This window comes from Leguminivora glycinivorella, chromosome 7 (assembly GCF_023078275.1).
Source record: "Leguminivora glycinivorella isolate SPB_JAAS2020 chromosome 7, LegGlyc_1.1, whole genome shotgun sequence".
Taxonomy (NCBI): Eukaryota; Metazoa; Arthropoda; class Insecta; order Lepidoptera; family Tortricidae; genus Leguminivora; species Leguminivora glycinivorella.
The window spans coordinates 8,365,117-8,383,174 of NC_062977.1; the positions used below are offsets into that span (position 1 = coordinate 8,365,117).

General features: G+C 37.7%; 1 protein-coding gene across 1 annotated transcript in view; it reads left to right on the top strand.

Moving 5' to 3' along the window:
* LOC125227724 (GATOR complex protein Iml1) overlaps positions 1-18,058 on the top strand; it is a 62,508-nt gene that overhangs the window by 24,086 nt on the left and 20,364 nt on the right. The window contains exons 8-19 of the mRNA XM_048132027.1: positions 617-759; positions 1,734-1,925; positions 2,630-2,690; positions 2,744-2,832; positions 4,752-4,910; positions 6,168-6,182; positions 8,459-8,676; positions 10,160-10,243; positions 10,638-10,765; positions 11,620-11,794; positions 14,302-14,499; positions 16,113-16,187. Of these exons, the coding sequence (XP_047987984.1) occupies positions 617-759; positions 1,734-1,925; positions 2,630-2,690; positions 2,744-2,832; positions 4,752-4,910; positions 6,168-6,182; positions 8,459-8,676; positions 10,160-10,243; positions 10,638-10,765; positions 11,620-11,794; positions 14,302-14,499; positions 16,113-16,187 (1,537 nt within the window). The remainder of the gene's footprint in view (positions 1-616; positions 760-1,733; positions 1,926-2,629; positions 2,691-2,743; positions 2,833-4,751; positions 4,911-6,167; positions 6,183-8,458; positions 8,677-10,159; positions 10,244-10,637; positions 10,766-11,619; positions 11,795-14,301; positions 14,500-16,112; positions 16,188-18,058) is intronic.

Here is an 18,058-nt window from a genome sequence, read left to right on the forward strand (position 1 = left end):
ATTGGTTCTTAATTTATACCTAGCTGCAATGTTGTTTATACGCATACGCACGAAAATACGTTTACTGATAATATTACGTTGTGCCTCAGAAATACTAAAGTAAAGACTATCTGTGAGGTCAGTTAGTGTCATCAAAGTATCTCATTCAGTCACAGGAATTTCCGATTGATTTCTAGGAAATGGTGATTTACCTATTTTAATACCGTTGTTCGAAACGCTCGTAGATATCTATGTATCGCTCTTGCGTATTGGCACGACAGAGCCAGAATACCTTTCGCGGGCGTTCCGTTTTCGTTTCGCTTCGTAGAAATGCCATTCGGCCACGGGGCCAGTCAATAGATAGATACATACCTCTAGAATACTCTTTATTGGCACACCTCAGAAAAAGATACAGTGGAGACAAAACAAATGATTATAAATAGAGGCAGACAACCGGTGGTCTTGTCGCTAAAGAGCGATCTCTACCAGACAACCTTTGGGTAGCGGAAATAAAAAACATAATCAAAAAGATCAATATGTGTTAGATCGCCCTAAAATATTTATTTATTATTAAATAGAAAACGTTCCGTTTTAAAATCAACGTATCTAACTTTAAAGTTTTTCCTTTTCATTGTAGTGTACAGCGAGTTGCTCGAACTAAGAAGACCTCGGTAGCTGGCCTAGAAGGTTTGAGGAGGAGCCCACCTGCGTCCATTACGCACAGGAAAATGTCCGACCCTGACATCCACCACAGCCTTGGAGATATTCTGTCTACGGGAAGTACGTATATTCGATTATATATTAAGTAAATGCATTTTCACTTATTATGAAATAAAAAAAAATTAAAAAAAAATTGTAGAACGAGGACATTATGTCGGCCTGAGATCTGAATGAAGTGAAAAAAATGTCTTAAAAAATTGGTTATCCTATCCTTTCTTTCAATAAAACTTGCAATGGGCGACAGCGCCTAGGTCTAAAGACTGATTTGATTTGTTTGACCCTTATGTTGTTTATTACACGTTGTCCATTACACATACACCGTGATTCACTTAACACTAAAAACCTGAAAACAGTTTGTTCTGAATCGAGAGTAGAATTGATTGAGCTATATCCTGATGGGGGTAATATTTTTATTTTTATTTGTATTATTAGTCATTTTTTACGTGCCCATTCTATTATATTCGTAATACAACATTGTGTATATCGCATTGTTAGAGGTTGTATACCTTTTTCAGTATTTAGGGGTATTAACTGGTGCGCTGGTTACTTGGACGATTATTTTTTCCGCTACGGGTTTGACGGTATTTGTCAGTTTAATCTTAATGTTTATCATAAGTCATAACAAATGGAACTCGTACCTAATTACAACCTTGTTATTTTGAATGTTGGGTTTAAATTAGCTTACTGTGATTACCTGTCGATTTGAAGTTTACTGTGACAAAGCTTTAAAGTGTTTTATAATGACATCATAGCTGTCTATTGGTAAACCATATGTCGTTGCAGTAACGTACACAAATAAATATTTTTAAGGTTTATGATGGTAGTTAGTAATTATTTTATTGAGTGTAGAGTTAAAAGTCGAGTAGAGCTGTACAGAAAATTAAAAATTCAATTTAAAAAAAAGTAAACATCAGATTAAAAGATAGAATCTAGAGTATCTAGAGTCTAGATAAGTTTAAAAAAATAAAAATCAGTTGGGGTGTCTGAGGTTTTGAGTGATACCGGAAACACGTTGTATAATAACATATTTTCAGTCAAACGCTGCGATTCGGGTTGCGACACACCGGATTCGCCCACCGGCGCTCGGCTATCTCCAAGGAGTTCTATCTCAACCAACAAGCCTGTCATAAGGACGGGACGGGCGCTGATCAACCCCTTCGATCCGTCACATGTCACTGTCAAACTGACCAGTAATAGACGACGGTGGACTCATATATTCCCTAAAGGTGAGTTGTAAGATTAAACATCCTGTTTTTGTTGAATTCCGTTAACTTTAAGGGAAGGTTCTTTAGATCAAATACGATTAATTTCTCTAAAAAACTAGCATCTTAACTCTTACAGTTACCGAGTTATTAAAAAAATTAAAATAATTACTGAACACGTGTGTGACAACCTTTGCCACTTCCTAATGTTATTTGTTTTGACATGTGCCGTCAATCACTTGACACTAACTTGAATATTATTCTTAAGGGTCTCTCATCACTGTTAGCTGTTAGCGTTCTGTAACTTATAGCTTCGAGAAATGGGCCCCTGCTGGTGGTACTTGTAATTAGGTTACTGGTATTTAATAATTATCTTTTTCTAAGTTTTCCTAAGAAATATAATGATTATAAACTGATGCTGATGTTTTCCCGCGTGGTAACGGGTTAAGAATTTCACCACCCCTTTTCCCGTTAGTGTCGTAGAAGTCGACTGTGGGATATGAGTTAAATTGTGTTGTATATGGTTAAACTGTCACTGCAATGTTACAATTTGGATTTCTGTCAACCCCCTTTTGCCAAGAGTGACACTGAAACATAGTAGTTCATGTGCTCTGCCTGCCCCTTCATGGGATATAGGCGTGATTATATGTATGTACATATAAACTGATGCATAATACTTATTCATTTACAGTATTTAATACTTATTTATTTTACTTATACATGTACAGGTCCAACTGGTGTACTAATACAGCAGCATCACTACCAAGCGAGACCGGCCGGCGAACCTCCGTCCAGAACCGAAACGGTCGAGACAGCCATAGAGAACATCGGGAGAGCCATAGGGAGCGACGGGAAAGCCACAGAGAAAACTTGCCTAAGGAAAATGGGTCGCCTATGATCAATAATAATCATCCTATGTACCAGGTTGATGGTGAGTTCGTTTGTTTATTGTATATAAATATCTGGGCGACCGAGCTTCGCTCGGTTCTATTTTAATATATCACGACTTTAGATAAAAAAAAAACTCTTATAAATACAAAAACAAAAAAAAAGACAAAAACAAAAACTTAATTTCTGGCCGGGATTCGAAACCCTGACACCTACGATCTATCTGCGTACATTAGACCGACCTCGTACGACTGAGCTAAGCGGAATCGATCGGCGAAATTAAGGACCATATTTTATGTTTACAAATGCGAAAGAAAAACTCATGAAAACTCGAAAATTCGCGTTTTCCGGGATCTAAGGCTACGCTAGATCGATTTTTCACCCCCGAAAACCCCCACATAACAAATTTCAGCGAAATCGTTAGAGCGGTTTCCGAGATCGTTGGTATATATAAAAAAATAAAAAATAAACAAGAATTGCTCGTTTAATAGTATTAGATATGTATATACATACATAATTATATGTGTTCGACTGCATAGTTTATAGTGCAATATCACTTTCAATACAATTAATAATCTGCCTAGAACATCGAGAGACCCATCGGGAACGACGGGAGAGCCATTCGGAAAATTTGTCTGAATGAGTTGCCTATGTTCAATAATAATCATCCCGGGTTCCATTGACTTAAGTGGTAGAAAATTTCGCTGGCTTGGTTAAAGTCCTGGTAGCTCAGTTGGCAGAGCGCTGGAGAATCGATCCAAAGGCCGTGAGTTCAATTTAAATTTATTCTAAGCATCATCCTATTTACCGGATCGACGGTGAGTTTGTTTACCTGTGTTATCACATATTTGTCCGTACCACAAAAGCCGTCGGAATAAGTGGAGTTCGCCTGATGTCATTAAGTCGGCAGTAATCGTAATGAAATGACTCCATGGCCTGGAGGCGTAGATGTGAACGACTATATCACAAGAAACGCAACATTTGTTTGTATGAGATTGCACCTTTATTATGTACTAGTTTTTGCCCGCCGCTCGTGCTGCTATGAAAGACGGACAAACAAACAGACACACACTTTCACATTTATAATATTAGTATGGATAATTTTAATTGGAATGCGTAGAGCTATTAAATCAACAAAATCTGTACAAGCAAAGATGTTTTTCAGTCTAAGAAAATAAGGTGTGTTTATAGGAAAGTAGACGTATGTCTGAAATATGTAGATTTTAGTGACGAATACGTCAAGCTCATAAGAAATTCACCCTTGTCGCTCGCACAGGGCGGAGGACCTCGTGAATTACGACATCAGAAGGCGCCAAGTTTTTGTGCCGAGATTAACTTTGTATTACAAGCCTAAAGTATGCCAATGAGCTGGCGTTTCTTAACTTCTTAATTACTTGCGAGGGGTTATCAAACCGTTTACCGTTTTTTTACCCAACAGTCATTTTTACTATCCAATCAGGGGTCATGGGGCCCTGATATCACATTTTCCTCATAACAGCAACCAAGATAGATGTTGAAATTTTTATTTTTGTATTAAGTTGAAAATTAAGGTACTTTCCGTAACTGTCACATTTTTCACATCAGCTTTTGATCAACTTTATAATATATGAAAAGTATTGTCTTATTTACTCTGTTGGGTCTTCGCCCCAAAATGAGACATGTCCTCCGACACAAGACAGTGCCATGTATTTAGTTTCTCGATTTTATGTCGCATTAATTACATATACATTATTAATGTGACCTTTGAACCTGTCTGTGTAACTGAGAAATTCTCAAACAGTTTGTATATTTGGATCACGTCTTCGGTTTCGATAAAAATTGATAGGCCGATAGAATACATGATGCTGAGTAAGATCTACCAGGTTTCCCCAAAATGTCCCAGGAAATGTTTATGGAGCTTTCCTTGTTTGTTACCCGATTTCTATACATTTTCGGTATAATGTAAAATAATTTCCTTTTCAGGCAACATAATATCTCAAAGCCGCAAACGTATGATCAGCGCATCAGGTGCCCTGAACATTCTGGGCACTGTATTAGGCCCGCCGTCCACCAACAACGCTTCCTTGGCCTTGTTATGGGGCGCTACTGGCGAGCAGGAGTGGACGCCCGCCCTTACTACAGGTCAGTAATAACCATAAGTATCTAAATGTAAGGCCTGAGTGCATGCTCATATAGGGCGTGCAGCGGAGCGGTGTTTGTGGCGTATATCAAACAATTGAAGTTCATGCAAGTGTCCTGAGTCGACGCGGAATAGCCCGCCCCACCGAACGCTCCCGGCTCAGCCACGACATCGGTCTAAGCGCGACAGCGGTAAGCGGCGGCCATACATCGGAGCGAGACACAGCGATGGGACTTTTCATTCGCACGTATGGCTGCCGCTCACCGCTGTCGCGCTTAGACCAATGTCGTGGCTGGGCCGTCCGCTCCGAGCGTCCACTCAGCCCTTACACTTAAGTGTATTCTTGAGTAAGTTTGGAGTGTATGCCTGCTTTCGTTTTTTGTTTTCATTGAAAGCCTATTGGACGTTTTCGGTAACTGAGAACGATTTTTGTATACTAAATCGTGAAGTCCTTTAATGTGTAAACTGTAAAATATGATCATGTATTGCCATCAATCATTTTAACTAATCATTATTATCAATCATTTTGGGACGACGGTCATTATTCATGGTCAAGTTAAATATATAATTATGGTGAATCAACTTTTTCTTGCCTGTTATTGCCATGGTTACGGTCCCCTGAGGCAATAAGGCAAGAAAAAGTTGATTCACCCATTATTTATTTTTTCATATTAAACCATAAATATTTGATACAGTTTAATAACGTGTAAAGCCAATGATGCGGTCATAAAGATTTTAAAATGATACCGTTTAAATGCTGCCAAGTTTTTAGCCAATTCAGTGGGAGATTTCCTTAAGAAATCCGACTATAAAGTATTTTTAAAGAATTGAATCCTCTATTTCATACAATTTCAATTGTAAAATATAATTAATATAATATTTCAAGTCTGAACTGGTAACACTAGTCAAAAACCGTCATTGGTCCTCACCAACTATTAAGTTTTAACTACATGTTCAATTACTTCTATAAAACAGAATGATTTTTTAGATGTGGTCTCACACAGAATGCGAAACGCACGCCGCTAAGATTTTTGAGAGAGACATCGCTCTATACGTGTCTCCGTCTTACTCACACGGAGCGGCTTGCTGATTATCATTGTCATAATGGGGACATTTTGAAAGCAGGTGGCGGTCACGGTTCCAACCCTGTACATTATGATTATTGGCAAGTCATGTTCACTTCTATACTAATCGTTCACCTCATTTCTAATGTTTCATGACACCGTCGCATTGATCGCGTTGGATGTTCGGGGACAAAGCGAACCGAGCCATAGGTTTGATATTTAGCTCATTTATGTTTGCATCGAGTAGCTAACGCGTAGTTATATTTATATTTATTCTGGTATCCTGTGTCACTACTGCGACTATTCTCTAACAAAGGGCGTTGAGGCCTGATTTAGACGGCGTGCGAACTCGCATGCGATTTTAGTTACATTGCGGGTTGTTGACTTGAATTTTGCACAGCCATCAAATAACGCAATGTAATAAAACTCGTATGCGAGTTCTCGTACCGTTTAAATGAGACCCTAAGCCTCAATAAAACCGTACATTGACCCGTCTATTTTTATCTCTAGTATTGTAATCTAACAGTCAATATTGTAAAAGGTGTCTCATATGCTTTACTATTATGAGGTGTACTTTAAATAATCTTATCATCAAAATAGATCAAAAACAAATAATTCTTACTAATAACTATTAAAAAAATTATTATGTCAATAATAGCGTCGTAAACTCGTGGTGTGATGCAGGAGCCATGGGCGATACGCTTTGGGGATATTTATTACATACAAGTAGTGTAGAAAATATATATATGCTTCTAGAACATTATAAACACCGCAAAAACGAAGCTTATAAAAATAGGTAAGGAAATAAATCCATTAGGTTTAATATACAATTACACATATACAATTTGTTGCACATATGACATTTGCAACCATAAATATATACTATACTAAAAGTTGCATGTATTGTGAGATTACACTCTCATGGCCGGTTTCGATTGCCTGTAAGTTTAATGCCTTGTCGAACTGACTCATTCATTTCATATCCATATTCATTATTCACCATGATGCAGGCAAGTATGGTCGCGCGATAAATGATAAAACATTAGATCCCTATTGCACTATTTTTAAGTTCGATAGGGACGGCCAGATGTTTTATCATTTATCGCGCGACCATGTTTGCCTGCCAGATTTTAATAGCTATATAACTTCTGCTTTATATGTTTTCACAGATTTGCATCATACAGCATGAATTAGGTTAACAATTAACACATTTTTTGCAATTATTTCTCCCCATTTCTTAAGGCACTGGTCCCACCGCGAGCTAGTAAGCTATGAGCTATCGGCTATAAAAACGAACAAAAGATAATGCTAAGCCAAGCTGGGCGAGTAACTATAAACATCGCCCTCTCTCTTTTATTTGCACGGGAGCGACTATCTTTTGTTCGTTTTTATAGCCGACAGCTCATAGCTTACTAGCTCGCGGTGGGACCAGTGCCTCAGACTAGGTGAAAATTTGGGACAATTTTACAAAGTCCTGACAGAACATTTAATTTTTCCTTCCAAAAACATCTCTCTAAATACAAACCATTATAATACTGTTTTATACCTACATATAAATCCAGGCGGTCTAGCACAGCTTGTGTTCTCGCGCGAATCCATACATCAAGCGTGACTTAAGCACAGCATTGGTCCCATCAAAAGCGAGTAAGCGATGAGCTATCGGCGATGGAAAGGAACAAAACATAGTCACTCCCGTGTAAATAAAAGAGACGCGATGATAGCACTTGTCCCACCACGAGCTAGTAAACTATGAGCTATCGGCTATAAAAACGAACAAAAGATAGTCACGCCCGTGTAAATAAAAGAGACACGGCGATGTTTATATAGTTACTCGCCAGCGGTGAGCTATCAAAATCGCTGTGTCTCTTTTATTTGCACGGGAGTGCTTATCTTTTGTTCGTTTTTATAGCCGATAGCTCATAGCTTACTAGCTCGCGGTGGGACCAGTGCCGATAGCGCGAGCGAGCTATAGTTCCTCGCCGAGCGACTCGTTCTCTCTTTTATTTACACGGGAGTGACTATCTTTTGTTCCTGTTTTGTTTTTGTTTGTATCTGTTGTTTGAACGGTCTGGCCAAGCGCGTAGCGACTTTGCCTGCTACGCCGCGGTCCCGGGTTCGACTCCCGGTAAGGGCATTTATTTGTGTGATGAGCACAGATATTTGTTCCTGAGACATGGATGTTTTCTGTGCATATAAGTGTTTGTATATTATATATATCGTTGTCTGAGTACCCACAACACAAGCCATCTTGAGCTTACCGTGGGACTCAGTGAATCTGCGTAAGAATATCCTATAATATTTATTTATTTTGTTCGTTTCTGCCGTCGATAGCTCATCGCTTACTTTTGTTGGGACCAGTCCAGTATAGTATGGACTCGTACGCAAAAAAGCAAGTTGTACTAAACCGCTTAGTGTCACCTTTCAAGACTTAGTAAATATAATCCTATCTCTAACATTAACTTATACTATTTTATAATTTCTGACAGGCGTGGACTGGAAATCCCTCACCATCCCAGCTTGCCTGCCCATCACCACAGATTACTTCCCGGACAAGCGCTCTCTTCAGAACGACTACCTTGTGTCAGACTATAACTTACTACCTGATGATGTGAATGCGGATTTCGCTCAAAACAGGGCCATTTACAAGGAACCGTTGACAACTATGGAGGTTTTTAAGGAGTTGGTGTCGCAGAGGCTTGCTCAGGTAAGTTTTATTAAGTTATACAGTGAGAGAAAATACAAGTTTTCATGTTCGTTCAACAAGTTTTTTGGTTAAAATAGCGCCTAGGTGCTCTTTGGTTCAAACAACAAGCTACTTGTCATTTGAATCGGCAATATATTTGAATCAACAAGTCGATTTTATAAAAACAACCTGACACATATTGTTTTAAACATACGTTTGGCTGATTCAAACGGATAAACCGCAACAAGTCGAACTTGTTAAATTCACAATGCAAATTTCTCTCAGTGTACCTGTAGATTACGATGAAGGAAGTACTTCGGGAAAAGGGGCATTTCACCTGACGACGCTGATGTCACATGCCTCTGGCTTAAATTTAGCGATTAATTTACTGTCTGGGGATCGATTTATGAATTTCGAACGCACGAATTCGCCGTTCGAAAGTCTGTGGAAAACGACGTAATGCTATTTTTTTAAAAAGGACGACTAGTAATTTTAAAACTAGTGGTAATGACCTTTTTTGGTTTTCGAACAGTAGTGGAGATATTATTGAACGAATTTCACGAAATCGAATGGCCGAGATTCAAAAATCGGCCCCCTGATCAAAAAGAGTAGTAGAAATTAAAAAGTGGCAAAATCGTAGTGTCGTCCCGTTTTCTCACACATATTGATTTGAAAGGGATGATACTACCATTTCACGGGTCAATTCGCGGCAAGAGTAACATGAGTCACGATTTTATGGCATGTTCCATTTATTTACGATGCAAGTTCAAGTGATAATCTATCTCTAAATAAGAGATAGCTTTATTTGACGTTCATATCGCATTGTAATATGCCTACTTGAAAAATAAATATTTTATTTTCATTTTTCATTTTCAGGTACTTTCTCCATATATGCATAGATCCTTTCATTTGCAGTTGTAGTTCAAATAAACACTCAATGAAGTTGTTCACGTTACTTACCACTTTTTAATTTCTTCTTTTTTGGTCAGTCTGTACCGGCTTAAATCGTCCGGCGAACTGAGAATCTATGGGTCCTTTTTAACCCCCGCCGCAAAAACGACGGGCTGTTATAAGTTTGACGTGTCTGTCCGTCTTTCTGTCCGTCTGTCTGTCTGTCTGTTTGTCTGTCTGTGTGTGTGTGTGTGTCTGTCTGTGGCATCGTAGCTCCCGAACGGATGAACCGATTTAGATTCAGTTTTTTTTTGTGTGAAAGCTGAGTTAGTCGGGAGTGTTCTTAGCCATGTTTCATGAAAATCGTTCTACTATGTCGCGGTCGCGGGGTTTTTTTTTTTTTTCAAAATTTTAATTTTTTTCGTAGGTACTTTCTTGAACGCCCAACTTATTGCCTGTTAACTTTCTCTGAATGCAAGAAGATCGATATTGCAATGAAATGAGTTTTAGCCGCTCGCGTTTCTCGACGTCTTGTGTTTACTAACAAAATTTGTACTGTTTAGCGTGTTGTGGCATATATTTTTAATGTTTATATAAAATTATTGAATGACAGGGCTTCCAACTGATAGTGGGTGTGAGCGAGAGTGACGTCATCGAAGCACATTGTCCGTCGACGCCAGCACCACCGCCCTCCAAGGTAAATAAAAGCTAAAGAGCCACTGACCCCCACCCCTATTGTCAAAGATTTGTATCCTCTGTCTTCAGTGTAAAGTATTCTCTGTCTTCAGTTTTGTTCAATGAGATTTGGCTAGTTGGATCACAGGACTAAAAAATCGCACGATTGACTAGCTTCTTTGATGAAATATATTACAGCGATAAGACCGCCTGTTGCTACCTATGTTTAATGTCTGCTATTTGTAATCTGTTATCCTTGTGGTGCAATTGTGGTATTCTGGTGGTACTTACTTATATTCCGATGCGTTACGTGTTTCAAGTTGTTATATGACCTGAAACTCACACCTGATACTAGAATTCGCTTTATTTACTCATATTTATTAATATCCTTGCAATTTGCTTTAATCTAATTTTAGGTAGCACCACAACACAGCAAACCGGTCAACCAGGCGCCAACAAAGAGGTTCCTGCTGTCCATCGGCAGGATATTCCACAAGCTGACCCTAGTTGGCTCCACCATCACAGTCACGAGATATCGACCGAGGTAAACCTGCGCTATCACCTAATTGTCACCGGCAGTAACATCGTACAAAAAGAAAGCTTCTTAAATATCTTTTTAACACATATCAAGCTAAGAATATGGGCCAAATTGTCAAAACAGGTTTAAAAGTTTTAAGCTTGTGTCAAGAGATGGCAGTCTATGCTCTGTGATTACATATTTTACTTTGACAGTAACTCTCTATAATACTTGATCCTCTCTGATATCTGACACGCTCTTATAGCTTTACGGCTCAGCCACGACATTGGTCTAAGCGCGACAGCGGTGAGTGGCAGCCATACGTGCGAATGAAAAGTCCCATCACTGTGTCTCGCTCCAATGTATGGCCGCCGCTCATCACCGCTGTCGCGCTTAGACCAATGTCGTGGCTGAGCTGTTAGAAACAAGATTGTGTTAGAATTTTTTACGGCGTTCTTTTCGTACGATGTTATTGTACGATGTTATATCATTCATTTTTTCTGATCTTAGTGATATTTTTAGACAAAATAAAGTTATATGGGTATATAGATTTATAGAAGTAATCACTTACTAGGCTAGTTTCCTACTAGTCAAATCAGCTTCTTTTTAAGAACCTGTGAAAACGATTTGCTAATATGGAATTACTATGAAATACTGAGGAGTGACGTCACGGTCAATTCATTTACTTTATATCTTTCTCTTTGACTTATTAAATAGAAATTATGTTTAAACATAACTACTGTCCATATTTTTCTTCGAATTATGTGGTGCATTATTTCGTGCACTGCATAAAATATTTTATTGTAAGTATAGGAAACTAGCCTATTTCAGTCTTTCCCTTTTCTTCACATGAATAATTTATGTTTGAATTTTTATTTCAGACATCCATACCCCCCGTTCAACATCCACTACCGGTACCGGTTCCACGCGCCCAACCACGACACGTACGAGGTGTCGTGGGTGTCGTTCACCACGGAGAAGCTGGAGAACTACAACTGGAACTACATGGACCACTACATCTGCACGCGCGGCGACACCGACTTCGCGCTTGTCGAGGTTACGCGACCATTGTACATGATGATATTTCAAGTGTTTTTAGGGACATTAATCTTGGGCACATCATGGAAAATTTCACTTTTAGACACTGTTAAATGAAACTATTGCTTGGGAACTCGTACTTACTATATGTGCTTCGCGCATAACAGTATTGGTAGACTGACAATCATATCACAATTGCTTAGTAACTAGTGCGATATGCGCGAAATAATACACAGTGAGAGGAATGGCACTACTTCTTGGGAACTCGTACTTACTATATGCGCTTCGCGCATAATAGTATTAATAAACTGACATAGATGGCAAAATTTGCTTAGAAACTAGTGCGAAAGCGCTTCGCGCATATATTAAAGAGTGTCGGAAATAGCACAGTTAATTGAAAACTCGTGATATTTCTACAAATGTCGCTTTACCTATCTATTATCAAACAGTTTTAAAACACCATCGCATATTGCGACCTCTTGCTATACATTCCCAACCACCGCCGATCCACTACCGGTACCGGTTCCACGCGCCCAACCACGACACGTACGAGGTGTCGTGGGTGTCGTTCACCACGGAGAAGCTGGAGAACTACAACTGGAACTACATGGACCACTACATCTGCACCAGGGATGTAACGGAGCTCTGCTTCTGCTTCCGTTTCTGCGGAACTTCCGTTTTGTTTTACACATCCGCTTCTGTTCCGGTTCTGTTATTTTTCAAACGGAAGTTGTAGCGGATATCGGAACCTAGCGCGACGGTGGGACATGAGCGGCGTACATCAAAGACCAACAGGTCTATACCTGTCATTCGCTCATCTCTCCGCTTGCCACGTGCTGCGATACTAAACATCAATCGCTTCATTCCATTGCGCGCCAATATTTGTCCTGTCCACCTAGTTAGTAGCGAGTGAACAACTATTCAGTGGTGCAGGGCTTATCTACGATCCCCTTAGAAGCAAACTGCCGGAAGATAAAGCTGCTAAGCTTTTGTTTATTAAATACAGTTTACTTCTTTTATAATCACTCCATTTAATTTAAAAATTTAATTGTGTGCTAACAATTACACATATAATTTTTACTGATTAGTTTTGGATTGTATTATACTACCTACGAGTAAGTTTTTTTTTCGTTTCTAAAACCTTTTACGGCATAATAAAGGTTTAAAAGGATTCTTATGTGATTTTTAGTGATTACCTAAACAACTAAACATCTTAAAGTTCAAGGTGATTTAAATTTTTGGATTGTAATGAATGATATACTTAAGATAAAATATCAGGTAACTTTTCTTTTCGTTTTTAAAACCTCAGTGGGCCTAAAGGCTGATTACAGGCTGAACAGTAAACACCTAAAAGTTGTAGGTAATTTAAGTAGTTTTGGTTTATGTTATACCTATGTGGTATTTTTTCATTTCGTTTTTAACATCTATAACTTCCGCTTCTGGTTCCGGTTCCGCTTCTGCTTCCGTTAAACTAAATTCAAAACTTCCTCTTCCGCTTCCGGTTCCGTTAAAACTACATCCGTTACATCCCTGATCTGCACGCGCGGCGACACCGACTTCGCGCTCGTCGAGGTTACATTCACAACACAATATATATGATGCAATTTAAAGGGGCATGCCTGCGCCAATGACCTTCCATTTGAATCCATTGATATTATGATAGTTCCTAAAGCCTATCATATTAACAGCATCGTCTTTAAGCAAAATAGTATCTCATAAGTATTTCACATCTCATTGTTTCTGTGATATTTGGCATTAAAGTTGAACAATTTTAGGGCCAAAAACTGTTTTTTTTTTGTCATAACTTTTGTTTTAATTAGTTTTAAATTATAATTTCTCTTGAATTTTCAGGAAAGTCAAATTTAAATGCTCTTACGAATAGAGATAAAATATTGAAAAACCGATAGCCGTTTGTCTTATAATTCTATCTGTAGTGCAAATTAAGGAGTTTCAACTCAAAACTTGTCAAAAGTCTATAAAAACTTAAGAGTGCTTTTAGGGACATGTACCTTGGACATATTATCATGAAAGAATTACACTTTTTGACTCAGTCAAATTAAACTATTGCTTGGGAACTCTTAACTTTTTATATGCACTTCGTGCATAATAGGAAGTAGACATAGATTGAGTGACGTTGGGAGCATAATTGCTTAGCAAAACGTACGATATGTGCCTATACGTGCTACTTCTACAAATATCGCTTTTTCCTTTCATCACGTAGAAATTTTGGAACGTCTGAAACAGATTTTACGTCTGCTTTTTACTACAAAAAATGGTCCGTTTCCATATCGGATGTTTATATGAACATTCTGCTTAATTATTTTTTTCGTCCGCCCATCTTAAATGAAATTCAACATATCTCAAGCGACAAACCGAGATACAAAGCCCATATTTTATTTTAAACTGCCGCTACCTTGGATGTCCTCGGATTTTCCTTGGATCTTTCAGAGATCATTTAATGCTTATTAGAAAGTTAATAAATCATAAAGTCAACAGCTAAAATTATAATTTATAACTCTTTCCAGGCTCTCAAATACTGGCGGTTCCGCACCCTCCTACTGCCTCTTCACAGCCCAGCCACCAAGCAAATCCTGGACGACGAGTCCACTCATTGCGACATTTACCCCACGCCCACACGCCAAGACTTAGACCAACTCACCGACGGCTTCCTTAAAATGACTGAGTCCTACTTCAATAAGGTCAAAAGACCTAATAAGCAGAGGGTAAGTGTTACTATACATGAAACGAGAATAATAAATGAAAAGTTGACTATTTTAGAGGCAAATCTTTCTAGGCTTTCGATATGAAGATTCAGAATTTAGTTTTGAGCATCAGATAACTTTACTTTGGTAATATAGACGTAAAAAAATGCTTAGTATATTGTCGTGTCATAATTATTCTTACAAAATACAATAGTCAGTGAAGGATACTAAGAACGATTTGCTTCTGCTAAGTAATATATACTTATTTGTATTGGATATATTATAAAAAATATTTTAATAATTATTCTTTACTTAATTACTGATACATAATTGATAAAATTCAAGTACATTTTAATAATATATGAACATTTTAGTTTTATACAGATATTGCATAAATTGTATATAAAATAAATGTATAATTTGTATTTACAAAGTTGTACATTAATGTTTTGTAGCATGACGATTTTATTTGCACTTGAAGTATTGTAGTTAAAGCACTGCATGGTTGTATCAATGCACTAAACCGTTTTAGTTGTGTATCCTTAACCAGTGCCCGAGTATTTTGAGACTCTTCTCTTAATAACTGACACAGTAAACTAAATGGCAACTCAAACATGAAATTGAAGTCCTTGGAATGTAATGTTGTAACGCACGAGACCTACCCAAATGACATACATTTTTATGTATTTTTCTTTCCTATGTGCCGAAAGGCATGAACTTACTTAAAAGCAACTGGATGTACTATCGGCTGAATCCTTGCATAGTTCTAAAAGAAATTTAAAATAAGAAAATGACAGTCCCTTTTTGATGTTTGAAATTATATCCCTAAATTCAATATTGCTAATTAAACACTATTATCGTGTGAAACGCCTGGCTATTGAGGAAGCATGATATAAACCGTTAGCTGTTCTATAAATAAATAATAAATAAATAAATATTGGGGGACACCTTACACAGATCACCCGAGCCCCAAACTAAGCAAAGCTTGTATTATGGGTGCTAGGCGACGATATTCTTACTTATATAGATAAATACATATACAGAGAAAATATCCATGACTCAGGAACAAATATCTGTGTTCATCACACAAATAAATGCCCTTAAATACCAGGATTCGAAAAATAGTAGGTAAATTATACGTACATAGAGAATTATTAGGCTGTAAATAGTGTAAATGATTAGTGTCTATACAAGTGTATACTACTTCCCTAGATAAATTAATTCAGTGCATCGTTGTAATATGAAGATGATGATGTTTAAAAGCCGTTAAATAGATATACAATTATCTATAACTGTGTATAAAAAGTGTAATTTTGCTTCTGGGAAAAATGTTTAAAATTTAGCTATGCAAGGATTAATTTGTCTCTCATGCGTATGAATGTCCTATTCAAATCTGTCCAAAATGCACGCCATTAATTTCCTGTTTGGGTCCGAAAGCATGTTTATTAACTCGAAAGCTAACTGTAAATTGCAAATTGGCGTCAATCGGTGGAGGTGCTAGATCAAAATTCCAAATTCGAGTACAAAAACGCCTCGCGGCCGCGGCTCTCAATCTGTATTGATGCGTCGCGTTGAATGAGGCTACAGTTGACGGGGCGGGTGTAGAATAGCGGATTGAGTTGTGGTGGCTTCAGATGGCGCTCGGCGGCTGCGACAGCGCGCTCACGCGGCGGCGCCACTCGACGTCTATCCTCAGGCCCAGCGCTCAGGTACTCACTGGAATACACCGGCCTAACGAGCGAATGACTTGCACCCGACACTCACTATGTTTGTCGACGCGAAATCGTATGTCACATCGAGAACTTTTGAATACGCTACATGGTTAATCTCAGCTGTACTCTGGCATATAGTATTTTGTAACCCTTAATAAATTAATTACCTAAATTTACACTGCTTACCTACAGTTATCAATTTTGTGATCGAAAATTCTTCAACATTAGTAGTATTCACAACAATTTTGTGATCGAAAATTCTTCAACATTAGTATTAGTCACAATAAAAAAGGTTCATTTTATTTTCTCATTTAAAACTCATTTTGTGTTATCGCGCCAGCCAAGTAGTAGTAGTAGTATTTTATTTTCTCGATTTCGCGTCGATGAATGTGGTGAGATCCAATTTCAGTGAAAGCCCTTTTTGGATTTAGCCCCCCTAAGAGATGACTCATCATGGCGTGACCTTGACCACTCTTACATTTAACTTGTATGTAAACCTATCAGCCATTTGAGTCTATTATTGTACTACACTTACTGAATATGGGAAAGAGATATGCTTCAGTTCCTTTTGTTCTCACCCCACGTCACTCAGCCATGATCAATTTACTTATCTATTGTAAATAGTCCCTAAAATACAAATCATGACTGACAATATTCTAATCATTCCGCTCGTTAGCCCGAACGACAGACGATTTTTATTTTTAGGACAATCCAAATTTTCCGTTACAAATACTTTTATGTTTCGTGGCATATTCTGCGCACAGATTGTTTTATTGGCTCGACGAGACAAGATGTAGACTGGAAGAAAAATTAACATCTTAAAACCGGCGATTGGCATTTTAATATTCCCTGCACATCATTTTAACCAGAAACTAATTGTAACAAATCTTCAACATTGACAGCCGTAATACTAAATTTCTTTGAATTACGTTGTATATTTAGTAGGACGGGTCCTCAGGTGCATTTTCCTACCCTTGTTGACTTTGAGCACCGTATTTAGGTACCGTTGTGGGTACTATACCAATCTTCTTCCAGATTTGGAGTGGAAAGAGCAGAATTGTAAATGTGAAATGCGTTACTGCACTGCTTATTATAAAATTATGCGATTAAAATGCACGGATTGCACTATAAAACTATGATATTGTTTGCTGGCTTATTTTTAATTTTTTTACATTAGATGAATTGTCGCCTGTGTACGTCGATGTCGAACGAACATACGAGCAAAGATGAACGAACCAAAGATGTGATTATCCATAAAACGAATTCCATAAAAATAATGTTAGTTTACTGAAAATTGCGTTTATACATTAAGCCATGCAACCATTAGAAGTCTTAATTTATCCGTCTTATAAGTTTTGAGGCGGTTTTTATGACTACAGGTACTAAGTTCAGTAGGTATTCGAAAATGAACTTTAATTATAATATCTACAAACCCAGAAATAATGAAAAGGTATTTTTACTGTTATTAATATAATATGGTCATTTTCAGAATTGGGGACACCCCAATTAGCGTAAGTTGTTAAACTAACGAAAATTAACTGACTGTCAGTTTTGTGACGATAATTAAGCATAAAATCTGTCTAAAAACTTTTTTCACATTCTGAATGTAGATTATCGCTTAAAGTTTATGTAATTAACACAAAAACCATATTTTTATAGAAATTTCATGCTTATTATCGTCAGAAAACTGACAGTGAGTTAATTTTTGTTAACAACTTACGCTAATTGGGGGGTCCTAAATTCTGAAAGTGCTCATATAGAACATTGCAGTTGGTTTGTATTTATTAGGTATATTGTAAATATAGGTATAGGTACAATGTACAGTAGCCGTGTTCAGTTAAAATTCGAATCGACTTTATTTCGCCCGA